The sequence below is a fragment of the Aristolochia californica genome, unplaced genomic scaffold (genome assembly GCF_029961685.1).
Source record: "Aristolochia californica isolate CCGP_79_NKW_82.1479 unplaced genomic scaffold, dmAriCali1.0.hap1 SCAF_1, whole genome shotgun sequence".
Taxonomy (NCBI): domain Eukaryota; kingdom Viridiplantae; phylum Streptophyta; class Magnoliopsida; order Piperales; family Aristolochiaceae; genus Aristolochia; species Aristolochia californica.
In genome coordinates this window covers 58,527,858-58,543,960 of record NW_027181770.1, presented here as the reverse complement: position 1 = coordinate 58,543,960, position 16,103 = coordinate 58,527,858, and the positions used below count along the sequence as shown (strand labels likewise).

General features: G+C 37.9%; 2 protein-coding genes across 3 annotated transcripts; one reads left to right on the top strand and one right to left on the bottom strand.

Annotated features, from left to right (window-relative positions):
- Positions 1–124: 124 nt before the first annotated feature.
- On the top strand, positions 125–7,863 carry LOC137952951 (actin-related protein 2). Of its 2 annotated transcripts, none has more exons than XM_068800095.1 (16): positions 125–495; positions 627–861; positions 2,347–2,392; positions 2,518–2,652; positions 2,827–2,898; positions 2,993–3,071; positions 3,567–3,616; positions 3,692–3,795; positions 3,938–4,006; positions 4,109–4,172; positions 5,093–5,161; positions 5,249–5,332; positions 5,518–5,576; positions 7,163–7,229; positions 7,376–7,459; positions 7,545–7,863. In XM_068800095.1, exons 2-16 carry the CDS (start codon positions 833–835, stop codon positions 7,623–7,625), a joined length of 1,092 nt encoding a protein of 363 aa, XP_068656196.1. In that variant the 5' UTR covers positions 125–495; positions 627–832; the 3' UTR covers positions 7,626–7,863. The 2 variants fall into 2 exon arrangements, with proteins under 2 accessions (XP_068656196.1, XP_068656189.1); XM_068800088.1 differs by having other exon boundaries at positions 2,282–2,392.
- A 595-nt stretch (positions 7,864–8,458) lies between these two features.
- Positions 8,459–9,085, bottom strand: LOC137949442 (BAG family molecular chaperone regulator 5, mitochondrial-like). Its single transcript, XM_068795497.1, has one exon. It carries the CDS (start codon positions 9,083–9,085, stop codon positions 8,459–8,461), a length of 627 nt encoding a protein of 208 aa, XP_068651598.1.
- Between the last annotated feature and the right edge of the window lie 7,018 nt (positions 9,086–16,103).

Here is a 16,103-nt window from a genome sequence, read left to right as displayed (position 1 = left end):
GATAAATAGGTTATTATGACAATTATAAAACATTTATCTTTTTTCATTTTCCACATCTATCCCATTTTCTTTATCATTTTCTCATTTTCTCATTTTCTCATTTTTTTTTTCTCTTTCTCTTTTCTCCTCTTCTCTCCACTTTCTTTGTTCCAAAGACAACATTAGTAACTGGTCGATGAAAAATCGGATTATCAGCTAACCTTGACAGCACCACCTTTTCCCCCAAATCTCCGCGAAGCTGGACCTCCTAACCAGTGATTGCCCCTCTCTCAGACTCAACTTCTCGGCGATCGCCACTTTCTCACTCTCACAGGCTCATCGATCCAGGCACCTGTAGGCGGCTCCATTTCCGGACAAACTTCCCTTTTGGGCGATCGCTTCTCTGTCATTCTCAGTCTCTTACCATAGCCTCCATTTCGGCGATCTCTCAATTGTCGGCTGCTCCACCTATCGCTTATCCCCACCTCCCCTCGCCCTGCACGATCTTCCCTCACGGTAAAATGAATTTGCTGATTAAAATTTTCTATTTCCTTTTTTGGCTATTTCTAAAAATTCCAAATTCTATGCACGGTAACTGAGTCAATTACGCTTTTTTTTTTATTCTTTTTTCTTGATTTTTTTTGCAGAAAACATTTTTGACGGCTGTTGGTCTCTCTTTTTTGTGCGACGGCTTTCATTTTCTCTGTCTCGATTTGATGGACACCAGGCCTTGAAGTGCCCTTTGGGAACTATCAACAGCTAAGTTTAGCTTCTGTTTTTGAGTTTATAAAGTGAGGCATACGTGTGCCTCTCGAGCGGGTGCGGGATAATAAGCTGAGGATGGACAACCGAAATGTTGTTGTTTGCGACAATGGCACTGGGGTAAGTGCTCTTTCTAGTGCTTTCATATTTCATTTATCCTTTACTTTAAATTCTTCTCTTTGAGAAGAAAAGGATCTGTCCCTGCACTTCATTTGGAGTAATTCAAGGTTATACGGAATGGCAAATTGTCTGAAAGTATTTTTTTGGTCTAAACTTTTGCATCGTGTCAACAGTTTGGAATCCTTCTTTAAAATTTTGCGATATTTTAGTCGATACCACGTCTAAAGGAGTTATGATCTCTCTGGACTAAGTTAAACTTTCAGAATTTCAATTCTCCCAGAACTCATATATTTGGGCAATTCTTGCATTTAGATGACAGTGCTCTTGGAATGGGAAGGATCCATTTGACTGTGGATTATGTGAGCTAACATTTGGTTTATATCTGGAGCTTCTAGGAACGTACTTAAGTGGTGGAATGTAAAAAATTCGTAGTACAATCAGGATTGACCTGATTTTGTGTGTTGGCATTCGAAATGGTCCGTTAGAATTGAATATTTTCTGTACCCCTATGAAATAATCGCTTTGTTAGACCCCTATTGCACTAATTATAAACTGAAAAGAAGTTTTTGCATGTTAATTGTAGAATATGTTGGAATTTATTCTGTTGTATCTTTGTCCTTTTTTGGGATTACTTTATTACATAATCCAAAAATTTGTATGTTACGACCACTCTTGTGCAGCAAATGAGTTATATATTTTCTGTTTGTAACCATTTAAAGGAGAAAATGGTATGTTATTTTTTTAAGAAGGAAAAAAGAAAAAATTGTTTGCTGCACCTGTTCTTTGAAGAGATCCGAGAAAGGGTATACAATGTGCAACAGCCCCCACCCCCACCCCTCAGACATCTGTGTATTTTGATGTTTACTGTCTTAAAAATTTGGGTTGCTTACATCTCTGCTTAACAACCTAACATTGCATTTTAAAAAGTGTGCTACCATTAAGTAGGGCCAATAGGCCATAACAAACAACAAGTATAAGTGGGGCTAGTTATGATAACCAGAGATGAAACCAGCCCCATTCTCAGCTAATTGATCAGGCATACAATTTGTAGATTTATTAAGATGAGACCAACTGACAACAACATTGTGGGAATGATCCTGAATCTCATAAATAAGTTTCAGTGTATACAAGGAAGCTTAACCCAATTGTTGAACAAGCGAAACTTCAAATCTCCCGCAACTAGGGGGAGGGAGAGGAGGAGGAGGAGAGGAGGGGGGATGAGAATTATTGTTGCTTTTTACATCTAGCAAATAAAAACATCTGTGTTTCGGGTAGTTGTGATTATTCTAGTTTGCCCCCACATCTAGAGCTGTACATGTTGTACCATAAATTGTTGATTGGTATAAGTGTCTTCCCATACTATGTATTTAAATGTTATTGTTAATGGTATATAAAAGCTTCTGCTAACTCTGTATTCCAGTATGTCAAATGTGGTTTTGCTGGAGAAAATTTCCCAACTTCTGTGTTCCCATGTGTGGTGGGCAGGCCCATGCTTCGATATGAAGAATCTCTCACAGAACAGGAATTGAAGGTCAGTTATCACTCTATTATCTATTTATTTTTTGTTTATTCAATGTATTGTGAAGTTATCGTTTTGCTTAAATACCAGTGAGGTTCTTGCTTACACGTGTGTTTCTGCTTTTTTGTATCATTTAGGATACTGTGGTTGGAGAAGCATGTGCAGGTCTTCGGAATCAACTGGATATATCTTATCCTGTTAATAATGGAATCGTGCAGAACTGGGAAGATATGGGCCATGTGTGGGACCACGCATTTTATAACGAATTAAAAGTACTCCTGTAATCCTTTCATCGTAGTTTAGTATTTGATCCTTGTTTTATTTGGCAGTCTATTGCACTACAATTGAATTTGAAATCTGTTTGTTTGGCAATGCATGCATTTTTTTTTAATCAAAACTCATGGGTTCATGTCTAAAGATTCTGTTGCCACCTGGTAATGCGACAGATAGATCCAACAGAATGCAAGATCTTACTCACAGACCCACCCCTCAACCCTTCAAAAAACCGTGAGAAAATGGTGGGTGAAATATTCAGGATAAACTAGTCAAGCTGGATTTTATTGTGTCACTTTCTCATCTGTTTCTGATGCCATCAAATTTGAAGCTTTGCAGATAGAAACCATGTTTGAGACGTATAACTTCACTGGGGTTTTCATTCAAATCCAAGCTGTCCTGACATTGTATGCTCAAGGTGCTTACAAAGATAATGGAAGGTTAAGACCTGAATTATCATTTTATCAAAAACAATACCTGAATTATCATTTCCTTTACATCTCAGACAGACATCAAATTAATTGCCAATATTTATAATATGTGATTTGTACCTTACACGTATTTATATTTGACATATGTGCATGCAAATGGAGATGCCTTTACCTGCATAATGAGTACCATAGAATAATCCGAATTAATTATGGTGCTTGAATATGGAATGTATTACTCATCCAAACAATCGATCTAAAAAGATGCTAGACTACCAGTCAACCTGTGGTCCAAATGACGCTAGTTTCTGGTCTTGTTTTAATCACGAGGAGTCATCATTACACCAGTTTGATGTCTTCTATCCATTTGCATCTTTGCAGATGGATGAGCCTAAGATGCATACATCTTCTCAACATGTCAGCCTTTTTTACAGTTATTATAATTATATTAATAACCAATTATTACCTTGTTGAATTCTTGGCAGGCTTGTTGACTGGTCTTGTTATTGACTCGGGCGATGGTGTTACTCATGTGGTATTGTTAGATTGCTGTTTTCTTCTCGCTTTGGTTATGTGAATGTATTTTTAGATTTTAATTAGCTTCCATCAGGTCCCAGTTGTAGATGGCTATTCATTCCCACATCTCACAAAACGAATGAATGTAGCTGGCAGGCACATAACATCTTATCTTGTTGATCTACTACTACGAAGAGGGTGAGAATCTGTAATTCCATGCTCAAGGATGTTAGTAGTGTTTCAGTGGTTGAAAGCTTTTTCATTTTCCTTTTATGGGGGAGGGCCATTAGTATCTTGTTCTTGACCTGAGGAGAACATGTTGTGCTCTTATCATTGATAGGTATGCAATGAATAGGACTTCAGATTTTGAGACAGTGAGGGAAATAAAAGAGAAGCTCTGCTATATCAGGTGATTTGCTGTGTCTTCCTGTGTACTAATTGCAAAAACACTTGTCTGCAGAGAATGCATATGGTTGAGTTTTGTTATCTGATTGTGGGCACCTAATTGCAGCTATGATTACAAGCGTGAGTACCAATTGGGACTGGAGACCACTATTCTTGTTAAGAATTACACAGTAAGTTGTTTCGTTGGTTCTTATAGTAACTACTTATTTTGGGCAAGAAAAATCTCTTGAAGACATTTCCAATGAGCTGCCAAGCCAGCTCAGCCTTTCAGACCCCACATAATTGTTTGTTACTCATCTATGGTGATACCCTGTGGAAGTCCATCTCATAACCTTAGGAACTTGAGCTAATGATTGTCCAACATACTTTTACCAAATGGGAGCGGTTTGTGTTGGAGCTAGTAATTGCTTATTTCTGGGTCATATTCAGTTATTGTGATTTCCCTTTTGTTCTGAACTTGAAATACTTTAATGTCCAATGACTGATCATTATGCTCATATCTCCAATCAATATGTGTGCCATGTGGCCAAGGAGAATCCTTTTGTTCACTTACCCAAAGCAATTTATGCCACTAGGAAAGAAACAACCTCGAGGGAACCCATCATAGCCACTCCATTGCATGGTTAACTTTAGTTTGCACAAATTTGCGTCATTTATGGTTTGACAAGAAGAGAAACTGCTTAGTCCTGCTGCTGTGAAGCTTTTAAGTATGTACTAAGTCTGAACCCCTTGGTCTGATCTCAATCGCAAACAAGATCTGATGGAGCAATTATTCTGCTCAATAAAAGAAAAAGTGCATACTTCTTTTATAGAGCACCCTGTATCCTATAATTGATGAATTGATCTTTGTCGGAATATGGCTCAGAACTAAGTGAAATATTTGCTGGAAAATAAATCAACCAAATATTTCTTTTCCTTTTCTTTTCTCCTTTGCTCTTTCAAACACCTTATCCATGTGGTATTTGCGAGTAGGCCAATCACTAATATTTGGGTTGTAGCTGAGATCTTTATTTGAACAGTTATAATATATTTCATGTGAATGCACCGACTGTTTTTGCTTCCTCAGTTTCTTCTGAATTTATCCTGTCAGCTTCCAGATGGAAGGGTCATCAAAGTTGGAACTGAACGCTTCCAGGCCCCTGAGGCTCTTTTCACACCCGTGAGTTTTCCCCTTGTTTTTAAAATTTTGAGTTTATTTCTCAGGTGGATGAATGTGAAAATGCTGACAGATTCTGTCTTAGTGCAGGAACTCATAGATGTTGAAGGTGATGGCATGGCAGATATGGTATTCCGTTGCATTCAGGAAATGGATATTGACAATCGGATGATGGTATGAGAATCACTTAGATCAACATCCTTTTAACTGGCTTCATTGTTACATACTAAAATAGTTGTTTGTTAATGCTGTCTGTACATATCTTTTCATGTTAAGGCATTTCATCTGTAGTAATTTTGAGTTGATGATGTATGCATTCATTGATCTTCTCTCACCAATATTATTTTATATTTTTGCAGCTCTACCAGCATATTGTCCTAAGTGGAGGGAGTACCATGTATCCAGGACTGCCTAGTCGGTAGGATTCTTTTCAACTATAACAAATAGTGGACATATTTACTTTCTTCCTGAAATTATCTATAAGTAGTTCAACTGTCTCTATATTCAATATTCATTGCTTCCAATTCTATTATGTATGCCATTGTCTTACACTTTAGATTATTCACTGTAGGTTATTCGTCATGGTTTTGTGTGATGCTCTTCATATTTCATGGCACCATGTCTTAATGTTCAGCTAATTCTGCTGCTGATATTAGCGAGATCAGGTGTATCAAGATCCTGTTTACTTGTTGGAGTCTCTCTGTCCTTTGGGGCTGAGGGCTTTCCTCTCCCCTTTTTATTATGAAATCACCATTTGCAAAAAAAAAAAAAAAAGTGTGTTGGTTTTTTATCGATCTTCGTTTTGAGGCTAATCCTAGTTAGTGCATGTTCTCAAAACTTCTAGAACCCCCCTTCTTTATGAAATGTCAAACTAACCCGTTCAATGAGGCGGCTAGATTCTAAATCATGGTTGGAAGTAGTATGGTTTTTTGGGTTGTGCTTGATGTCATGCATTGGCAACAAAAGGTCACCTGACAAGTATTGGGAGTAATATCACTAGGTAACACGTACTATCCATTTTGGAATTTATTTCTGGATAGGGAATTCTATTTGATCCTGTTGTTAAGGTTTGCTGCAACAAGTATAGGTAAACAACACTTGCTACAGGAACCATATCTCAACAAGAGTTGTCTTTATTCATCCAAAAAAAAAAACAAGAGTTGTCTTTGCCATGGTGTCTTTTGGAGTCTTTAATTTCTAATATACCATTTCCTATTATGTCCATTCTGTTCTTTGATGTGTATTATTTAACTTTGTAAGGTGAAGGAGAGATTATTAATTTGAAACATGCACATGGAATGCCAATTTGTAACTTTAGATTTCGCTGTTGTAGTTTTTCCATGTAGACATGTTTTGATACTCTACCTTGTGAACAAGCTTGCTACATCTAGCATGAATGCATTTACTTTTTTCTTTTTGTCCCTTAAAGTGCTGGTGGTGCTTTAGAAGTTTATGATTGACATAGGAAAATAACATATTTTGATGAGTTCCCATGATTTTTCCCTGTATCTTCCGAGTTCCCTTGGGCCTTTCACCTGCATCTAGAGTTTATTGACGTGTTTACACGTATTTCTATTCCATACTCCTAAGTTGTTAAGCCTTGGTCTCTCTTCATCCTCAGTTCAAATCCAAACTCAAATTTCACATTGTGGTTATTCGGTGTTGTGTAGTCATATGCTTTTACCAGATGCCTTTCTTCTGTCATTCTATTATTTCTTCCTGAATGTGGTCATCTACATTTTGTAGGCACTGTTAGTTATTTATAAGAGGGCTCTACTTGTTGAGTGGTGTAGTTTTTGAGTAAGTTGATTGTCTTGAGTGACATTTTCCTAGTGAATGTTGATGTGGTCCTAGCATATTGTTCTTGAATTAATAAACAGGTTAGGTTGGGTTATCTCCCTTTTGTGAGTCTTTAGCATAAAAGTGGCTTGTTACACATGGACAAACATTTCATTTCAGCAACTCAGTGGTTTCTTCTACTTAACTGCTTTCTTGCCATAACAGTTTGGAGAAAGAAATTCTTGATCGGTACCTAGAAGTTGTTTTGAAGGGAAACAAGGACGGCCTAAAGGTGAACACTTTTCTGATTGTTCACCTATTTTTTCTTTCTTCTCAGTTTTAACCATCTATGCTTCAAATTCTATTAGTCCATGTTTGTTTCATTCTGGTAAGGCGAAATGCTTATATAATTTTTTGCACTTGCAATTCTGGATAAAGAAACTACGCTTGCGGATAGAGGATCCCCCCAGAAGGAAGCATATGGTGTATCTTGGTGGCGCAGTTCTTGCTGGTATAATGAAGGTGAAGCTCTCTCCCTCTCTCTTTCCATCTACCCTTTGTATCATTCTCTGTGGAGAAGCTACAATCAAGAGTGTCTCATGCACAGGATGCTCCAGAGTTCTGGATAAGCAAGCAAGATTACCTTGAAGAGGGCATTGCGTGTCTGCGTAAATGTGGCCAAGCTTGATATTCTAGGAATACTCATACGGCAATACCAATTGAGAATTGGTATACCTGATTGCTTGCTCTTTGCATGCGTGAGGGACACTTCTATATTAATGTCATTTGGATGTTTTCAGCTTGGCAACGTATATGTATGGTGGAAATTTCTTAAGACATTTACGTTAAAAAATTAACAATGAAATTGATGACAATGTCAAAATTTTATTTTTAACAAAGATAAAATTGAACAATTTCACAGTTTCTTCCCACACTTTCTGAGATCATCTACAGACCCAGTGGCTTGCCTCCTCTTCTTCTTCTTCTTGGCCAGTACTCTCTCCAGCTGCTCCACTCTCTGCGACAGAGAGTTCATCAAGCGGGTCTCCAGTACATTCTTCTCGCAGAGATCCGCTACTAGTCTTTGCAGCTTCAAGTTCTCTTCGACCATTTTCTCCATCACGCCTTTGTAGTCTTCACAATTCATGTTTACACTCCTCACCGGAGGGTTCGACTCTGACGCTACACATGGGACAACGGCCCCTCGTTGGTCTTCCCCCTCTTTGTCATCCTTGATGGGGCTCTGGTCATTCTCGCCGCCTCTTTCAAGTTCAATCTCTGTCTTCTTCGATGGAGCTTTGGTAGTTTTCTGTAACTGATCCCAGGGTTTCGTCCATTGGCTCCACAGTGGATTCGTCACAATAACGCACCACTGTACTTTGGACAGGATTAGGATAAGCTTCATGGAACGCCGGGGCTGATACGATTTCAGTCTGGGATTCGAGGGGTTTCTCGGTGGCCAGAGTTGCGGTTACTGGGGTAAAATTTGAGGGAGTGGATTCTCGGTCTGCAACAGAAATTTCAGAAGATTTGCGATTGATACACAGCATCGCCTTCCACCATCGCGCCTTGATTTTCATCTATTGCAGCTTGATCGATCATAGAATCAGTATCTTCTTCCCTTCTCCCGGAACACTTCTCGCAATCCGTTCTCTCTCCATCTTCAACCATGTCACCAGCGGCAATTGCGTCCACTCTCTCCTGCAAAGCAATCACCCTCCTAATCACCCTCTTCCGGCAATCCCTCACCCCTGAATCAAACCCACGTATAGAATCCAACCGAAACAGCAAACCCATCAACATCTCGTTCAAACGCAGCCGCTCCTTCTCCTCTCTCCGCACCATCTCCGCCGTCTCCTTTTCTGCCACCCGCCGCTCAACCTCCGCGACCTCGGCTGCTATTTTTAACACTTTCTTCACAGCTCTTCTCACCAGAAACCCCCTGAACACTTTCTGAATCTTCACAGCGGCGAGCGACCTCGACTTGTCCGTGCCGACGAAGCGAACGGGAATGGAAACGACCTTTGGTTGGGTATTGGGGGAAAAGAGGCCGCCTGAGTGAGGGGCCGGGGAACGGTTGTAACGCGGACGAGGGGCATCGTAGTAGGGATTTCTGAAGGCGGGGAACTCGAAGAAGGGAGTTTCCATGGACGGATTTCGATGAGGACGCTAGAAAGAAAGTTCTTGATTGGTGAATTGGGATTGTTGTTTGTAGTTGCTGGGCGCAGAGGAGGAGATTTTCTGTTGTATTTGAAGGGGATGCGACGTCAGTCCAGAAGTTTCGTTTGGATGATGGAACCTTCGCGGTGGTCTTCTGTTCTAGAAAGTCCGGAAGGTTCTGCAGTAAGTTTTCTAGATACATCAAATTTCTTTTTTCCATTATTTAATCTGAATAGATTCCAAGTTTTTCCTTTAATATTCTATAATATAAATTTAAGAGGTCCGAGGACAGGTACTTAAAATAATTTATTTTTTATACATTATTTCATCATTACATTTTAATATAAATTTAAAAATTAAAATTATTTTATTAATCTAAACACACACATATATATATATATATAAACTTAATTTTTTATTTATGGATTTTTTGTATTAATGGACATTTGAATTCAAGAAGAGGGTGTTATTATTTATAATAGGATTCAATTCGAATATCTAAACTTTTGAAATGATACTCCTACTTGTATTTGAGCCTGATTGAACTAGAATTAGTCATTTTGGTTCTTAAAAAACTTGATGCACTTACTCCTTCATTGTTCATACAAATTATTACAAATGTCTTACCACCTTATCATGTTGTATTTAATAAAAATTAAATGAGGTACATTTTTCATATAGCTTATGAGGTAATGAAAATAACATTTATGGGTGGTACATTAAGCTAAATTGGCCCACAAAATAGTTCGAACTCGATTCAGTTCAATTTTTACTTAAGATCGACTTGAGTTCAAACTTGAAATAAGATTTATTAAATATAATTAGTTAAACTCAAGATTTTCAAAGTTCGACTTATTAAACTCCTAAGTAGATTAGTTAGTATAATTTTTTTATGAAAATATCTTTTATTTTAATTATTTTCATCAATTTTCTATTTAATTTATTAATAATTACTCTTATTTACCTTCAACTTTAAAGATATCCATCGTTTGGCCCTTTTGGTAGTATGCTCTCATACTCTTTATGTTAATATATATATATTTTTAATCTTAAATATAGGTTTTAGATCAATCCAGGTCGACTCGGCCTCAAACTCCGTCTTTTTTGGGTTCAGCCTCGATCTCGAAGTCGAGTTCGAATTTTCAGATCAAGTTCGAGCTTACCTCGCCTCCATGCCACCCCATGGTTTATCAGATGAGGAGGCCGAAAATCAGATTCTGGATCTGCTCCATCCTCTCGACCTCCTCGTCTCCACCAACGATCACGCCGTCGTCTCTTCCGGCTATTTTGGACTCGTAAGGACTCCTCTGTTTTTTCTACCTCTCTCGCTCTCTCTCGATTTTTCTGCTTTCCCACTTGTTCGTTTCCTTGAATTTTCTATCCACATTCTCTAAAATACAATTGATTTACTATAGCTTGAATTCGTTATCCCTCCCCATTGACTTAACTCTACTGAATGGGGGACGTGTCTCTTGAGTTTTAAGGGGTGGGCATATGTATAAGACTGTGGTTTGGTGCAGTTTTGGCCTTTCAAAATAAGAATGCGATGGATTGTGGTGGCTATGCTTGAGATAATATAGCTTGACCTTTTGAAGCACTGAGTGGAAGCTGGTATTCGTTAGTTTGAACTGCTATAATCATCAACCTTTTGTCAAAGTTCTCCTTGCATTCCTGCTAATAAGAGGAAATGGAGGGGACGATTTTAAGAGAGCTACCTCTGGCTCTGATAGAGAACGGTAGAGTGGGTAGAACATTAGAATTGGGCATTTGTTTTGCATTTGTAGTTTGAGAACCTCCTGTTAAACATTAATCGGCTAGCTCGAAATTACTCATAGCCTCTTCGCTCTTGTAAATATAATCAAGCGATTACGATACCATTAGCTGAATCGGTGCCTTCCTGGTGACTATGGTAACTATGTGAACATGATTGACAGAGGTCGCCGGCATGGAAACAAAGATCGAATTGATTTAGAGTAAATATGTAATTGATTTAAAATCTAATCAATCAGGGCCAGTGCTGATAAAATAGATTGCTGAATTCTGATATTTTTGAAGACGAGCTCTTCTTGTAATTTCAGCAATACCTTTTAATAACTGAATATTGTTATCTATTATTTATAATTCTGTTATTTTTTCTTTTCTTTTTGTTCTTCTTAGGACAAATTGTTCTGAATTTTTTTTTTTCGTTATGATCACTAAGCAAGGTCCTTCTTCCATTATAACTCGAGCATTTTTACTTGACAATTGAATTTTCTTAACATTAATTTATTACGTTGTTAAAATTCCAGAACTTCTTTACCAAGATATGCTCTAATGCTTCGTGAAGAGTATCAAACTGCATGTTTTCTTGTCCTCCCAATTGTAGTTGCTAGATGAAGGTGTCTGTCAAGTGTCAACAATGGTTGGCGATTTACCAAAACATAAGGTATTAGGACCTTTCACTCTAATCTCCAATTTGGGCATGAATTGGAACCTCCATCACCTGTTTCTGTTATGCAGTTTACTGTTAAAAAATTTAAAGAAGATGCAACCTACTCATAACCTTGGGTGAATTTAAAGAATACCCATGCCCTCTACATATTTTGTCATGGAATGAAGATGCAACTACTTGTTTTCTGAAGTCAGCCTTTGGGAAACAACAGAACTTGTGTTTGCCTGCCTAACCTTCTTGGTCCGAACAACTACTCTTGAAGTACCACAATAACTATTACAAGTAATGTTGTGGACATGAAATTTGCTTTAGCTCACAAGTTTAACAGCACAAAGGAGTTTTAGAACTTTGTAGCATCACAGAATCTGTATCCTACTAAGAATGTTAAATTGAGAGTCAGTGCTCTTAACTGGCATTGAGCTTTAAGGTTGTGGAGTTTTTTGTTATCTCTGCATCTTTGCGGCTTCATGATCAGATTCTTCAGATGATTTGGAGCCAATGAAAGCTTGATTTATAATTCCACATTATTTTATGTGGGTAAGTTGGTTCTTATGTTATATCAACAATGGCATTTCCATGTTTGCAACTATATCAACTTAGGTAAAGATATGTTTTCAGCCAAGCCATCTATAGTTTCCCTGTGCATAGTTCTCTATTTTTTTTTTCAAAGGTAGAAGAACAAGCTTTCTTTTGCCTTGATATGTTAGAATACATGACCACCTGGAAATGAAGGAAAAAAACTCCTAGATGGTGTTACAATGGCCATTTTATACGGTTTTGCTTAAAACATTTTAAATGTCAAAATCAAGACAAAGTTGTATTGACCATCAAATGAGAGGTGAGGGAAAAGTAGAAGGGAGAATCCTAGTAAATGAACAAGCAAAGCATGAAGTCAAATATTGGAAGACTCATGCTGTCATCCATGTCACTATTGCACAAGGCTCGAGTTATTCATGATGATAATACTAAATACTTAGCTTGCACGTTATTGTTGTAAATGCTTGTAATTTGTGATTCCCAATCTGCGCACCGTGATGGTAGTTGGTTACTAATGTTATGTAATCATGTAATGACCAACAAACAGATTCGTGAAAAACGATAGGGAATTGGAATAATTTCTCTAGAAGAACTTTGATGACTGCTGTAACTGTTGGCCATCGTACTTCTTGTGGGGGATCATTCTGCATTTCCATAATTGGAAGGGTAAAACCTGATGCATGATGTTTCTAATGGCTTATGTTATGGATAGAGGTAAAAAACATTGTTTATGATTATTAGGATATTCTGCTTGAATATTACTTTTTGAGTCCTAAGTCATGGTGATGACCTATGGAGAAACTAGTTTGAGCGTCTCCCACGGGGATTCTGGGGTTAATTATGGGCACACAGTTGGTCCTGATTCGGAGCTACTAGATGGAACTGTTATGGATTTCAACCTTTGGGAGATGCACCCACTAAAAGGTTTGAAATGGTATGACTTCTGCTTCAGTGAAGTAATTTAGAACAGGGTCATACGGAGCTTCATGGAATTTGTAACTATTTTGAATTCGCTGTTAGAACAAAGAATGATCCTGTTTATCATTTTGTATAGAACCCCTAAGCCAATTGCAAGGAATCTTCTTTGCCATTTTGAGAGGCTTAATGTTCGAAATTATATTCTAATGGGCGCTCGCTCCAAGTTCCTACATGACCTTGCAAGATGGGGACATTCTGTGGTTGAAACGGAATTACTGTTTGATGATCTTAACAAGCTCAAGTTTAAGGGCTTTGAAGCAACAAATATGGGAGCAATCCAAGAGATTCTAGTGAAGGCATATTGTATTGGAAAGAGTTTAGAACTTGGATATAATTTATGGCTAATTGATGGCAATATGGTTCTTGTTGGTGAAGTATTTCCCCAGAGGACTCCTGATTCATTTGTAGGACAAAATGCAGAAGTGTTGTATATCAAGAGTTTACAAATAGCTAGATGTTCCGGGTTGAAAGTTTTTTTGGGAAGATGGCTCTGATGGCAAAATCTTTTACGGATAGAAATTTGCAATTTGGACTTGAAAATAATTTTAGGGTTTTGGCTGCAAATAGCTTGGTCGAAAAGGGCGTGATGAAAAAGAGTGTCAACGACATGACCTTTGTTATCAAAGTGAAGGGTAGCTATTTTAATCTCACTTCTTTAGACAGTAACAAGCAGATGATATTTTGGCCTTTGGAAGCCAGTGTTGTTACCATCCAAAAGAAGATAAATGACATGGGTAAGTGGATCATAGATGGAGACTTTTCTTGCACGGCAGTTGTTTGCCATCGGTTTTAGGATCTTATGAGAATTTTTACTTTTATTGCAATGAGAAAATTCTCTTTTTTTTTAATAAGAGCTTGTTCGGAACCCATAGAAAAGAAAAAAAAAGGTGAAAAAGTTATTTTCAGTAAGTTTTGTAAGTAAAGGTTATACAGTAGTAGTTAACCAAGAAAACACGTATTCTATGAACCTCTAAAAGTAAGTAGATTTAGGGAAGAAGGAAGATAACATTGCTTGCAATCTATAAGGAAGATACGAAATTAATCTAACATGATAAGTAGTTTAAATTTGCTGAAAATTTAGACAATTCTGATACATACACTTTAAGTAGAGGAATCTTGTAAAGAATAATAGCATTTAGAGCACTTTTCCTCGTTCTAAAAGTCGAAAAAAAAAAACAAAAATAACAACTTAGAAGATGCAAGAATAATCAAGTTTATGCTTCAGTTTCTTCTTCTATTGAATCTGCTTCTTGTCATTCTCATAGGCACATCGAACACCTCTTTACGTCTATTTTCTTGGCATTCTCTTAGTTGTAGATTCTGGTTTATCAGCCTCAATGTCTAGTAAGTTAAAGTTCTTGTACATGAACGGCAGTACACATATGAAGGAATTGTGCGAATTAGGAATGGGGGCGACGATCATCGTTTTTCGTGAGATGTCGTAATAAATAGGACCTTTGCTTGTCTTGAGACAGAGGATCTGAAGATGCTCATTGATAACACTCACTCGAGTGATAATTGGGCATGGTTTAATTATTTCAGCAAGTTTCAAATTCAATGTTGCCCTGTGGATTTCCTGCCACATACGTTCTTTTGTCCCAGTAATTCCAATTCCCTCCTCAAGAACCCAAATGCAAAGGCCATGGGTGTCATAAATCTAGTAGTAGTTAATGCGCCCCTCTGATTCCCATATGACTCCACAACAAATGGAGCAAGTCCAAGGCAAGATGAGAAATTGGAAAGTCCCCGTCTTCACATAGAACATCACCAAATATGATGGCCGAAGCGAGTATAAATTCCGATTGTAAAACATGGAAGAGGCACGTAAAAGAAAACCAGAACGACAAAGGTCCCAAAGGTGTTCAAAAGAATCATAAAAAAACTTGGCTGACTTTATCTTCCATTCTCAAGTTTCAGAATCGAAGATGACAACTTTGAGACCTGCAAAGCGTGTTCTGTTCACTCCTTTGTCAACATGCAAGTATGTGACGATCAATTTGTAGTGATTGCTATCGGAACCAAGTGCCAAACCCATAGCAGTAGGAAATGGGTGATGTGCCATTCTGAAAGGAGGGAGAGGAGGAAGATGGGTGAGATGCTTGGTAACGGGGTTGTAGAGATGATAACTAAACTTTCTATTCGTGCAGGCTTGCTTGCAGTAGAAGATGACGCCATCACATGAACCCATGTTCCAAACTTTGTCATGTGTAGGAAAGAGGAGGGAGTCGTATGCGGTATTTGAGATAGACGAAACCGTAATCAATAAGTTTGGCATGGAAAGAACCAACTTTCTTGATCAGTTTCTGCCACTCTTTTGACACAACTTCACACTTGAGTAGTGATTTCTTGGGCAGACAAAAAGAATTTCTAGTGAGATGCCTTCAGGCAAGTTCACCTCCATTATAATAACCTCGTGGAATCTCTAAGAAAGAAAAAAGAGATAACTTAATGGTAAAGATTGAGAAACAGAAGTCCTCAAGAAACAGTTCCATTGTCATAAACTTTTAATCACTGGCACAAACAATATACAAATACGAATTCAAGGACAAAAAGACGAACTCCTAAAACACTGAGACAAGAAAAAAAAAAATCTCATATAGCAATCCAAGCACCAAACATCGTACTCCAAAGCTTCCCAGTTCACAGAACCCGATGGAGTGAATGAAAAAAAAAGAAGTTGATTGAACCATTAGTACTAGAAATAACCCAAACGAGAAGAGGTTAACAGAACTGCTAACATCATCACCTTCGAAAAGAGACAAACTGAACTACTCACTTCCCCGACGACGACAAGGAAGAAGAAGACCAAATTTATAAGCACACCAGCGAGGAGCAAGAATGGAGCGAAAACCAGGAGTTTCTACTTAGACGTTGATTTGGAATCGTTTATTGACAAAATAGACCTCGTAAGTTTCCATGTTTAGTTTAGCTGAATGGTATAATAGTCAAGCTAAGTTTCATCCTCCTGGGAAGCTTTACCCGACGCTGATTTAGAAATTTCAGTGGTTGAAGGACTCTAATGAATCTGAATCCTCCTGGGAAATTTCCTTCACTCCGATT

Coding starts and splice junctions, on each gene's coding strand:
- LOC137952951 (XM_068800088.1), top strand. CDS start 820: ATGGACAACCGAAATGTTGTTGTTTGCGACAATGGCACTGGG. Junction 4,173..5,092: donor TTCTTGTTAAGAATTACACA/GTAAGTTGTTTC, acceptor TTATCCTGTCAG/CTTCCAGATGGAAGGGTCAT. Junction 5,577..7,162: donor TATCCAGGACTGCCTAGTCG/GTAGGATTCTTT, acceptor TTGCCATAACAG/TTTGGAGAAAGAAATTCTTG.
- LOC137949442 (XM_068795497.1), bottom strand. CDS start 9,085: ATGGAAACTCCCTTCTTCGAGTTCCCCGCCTTCAGAAATCCCTACTAC.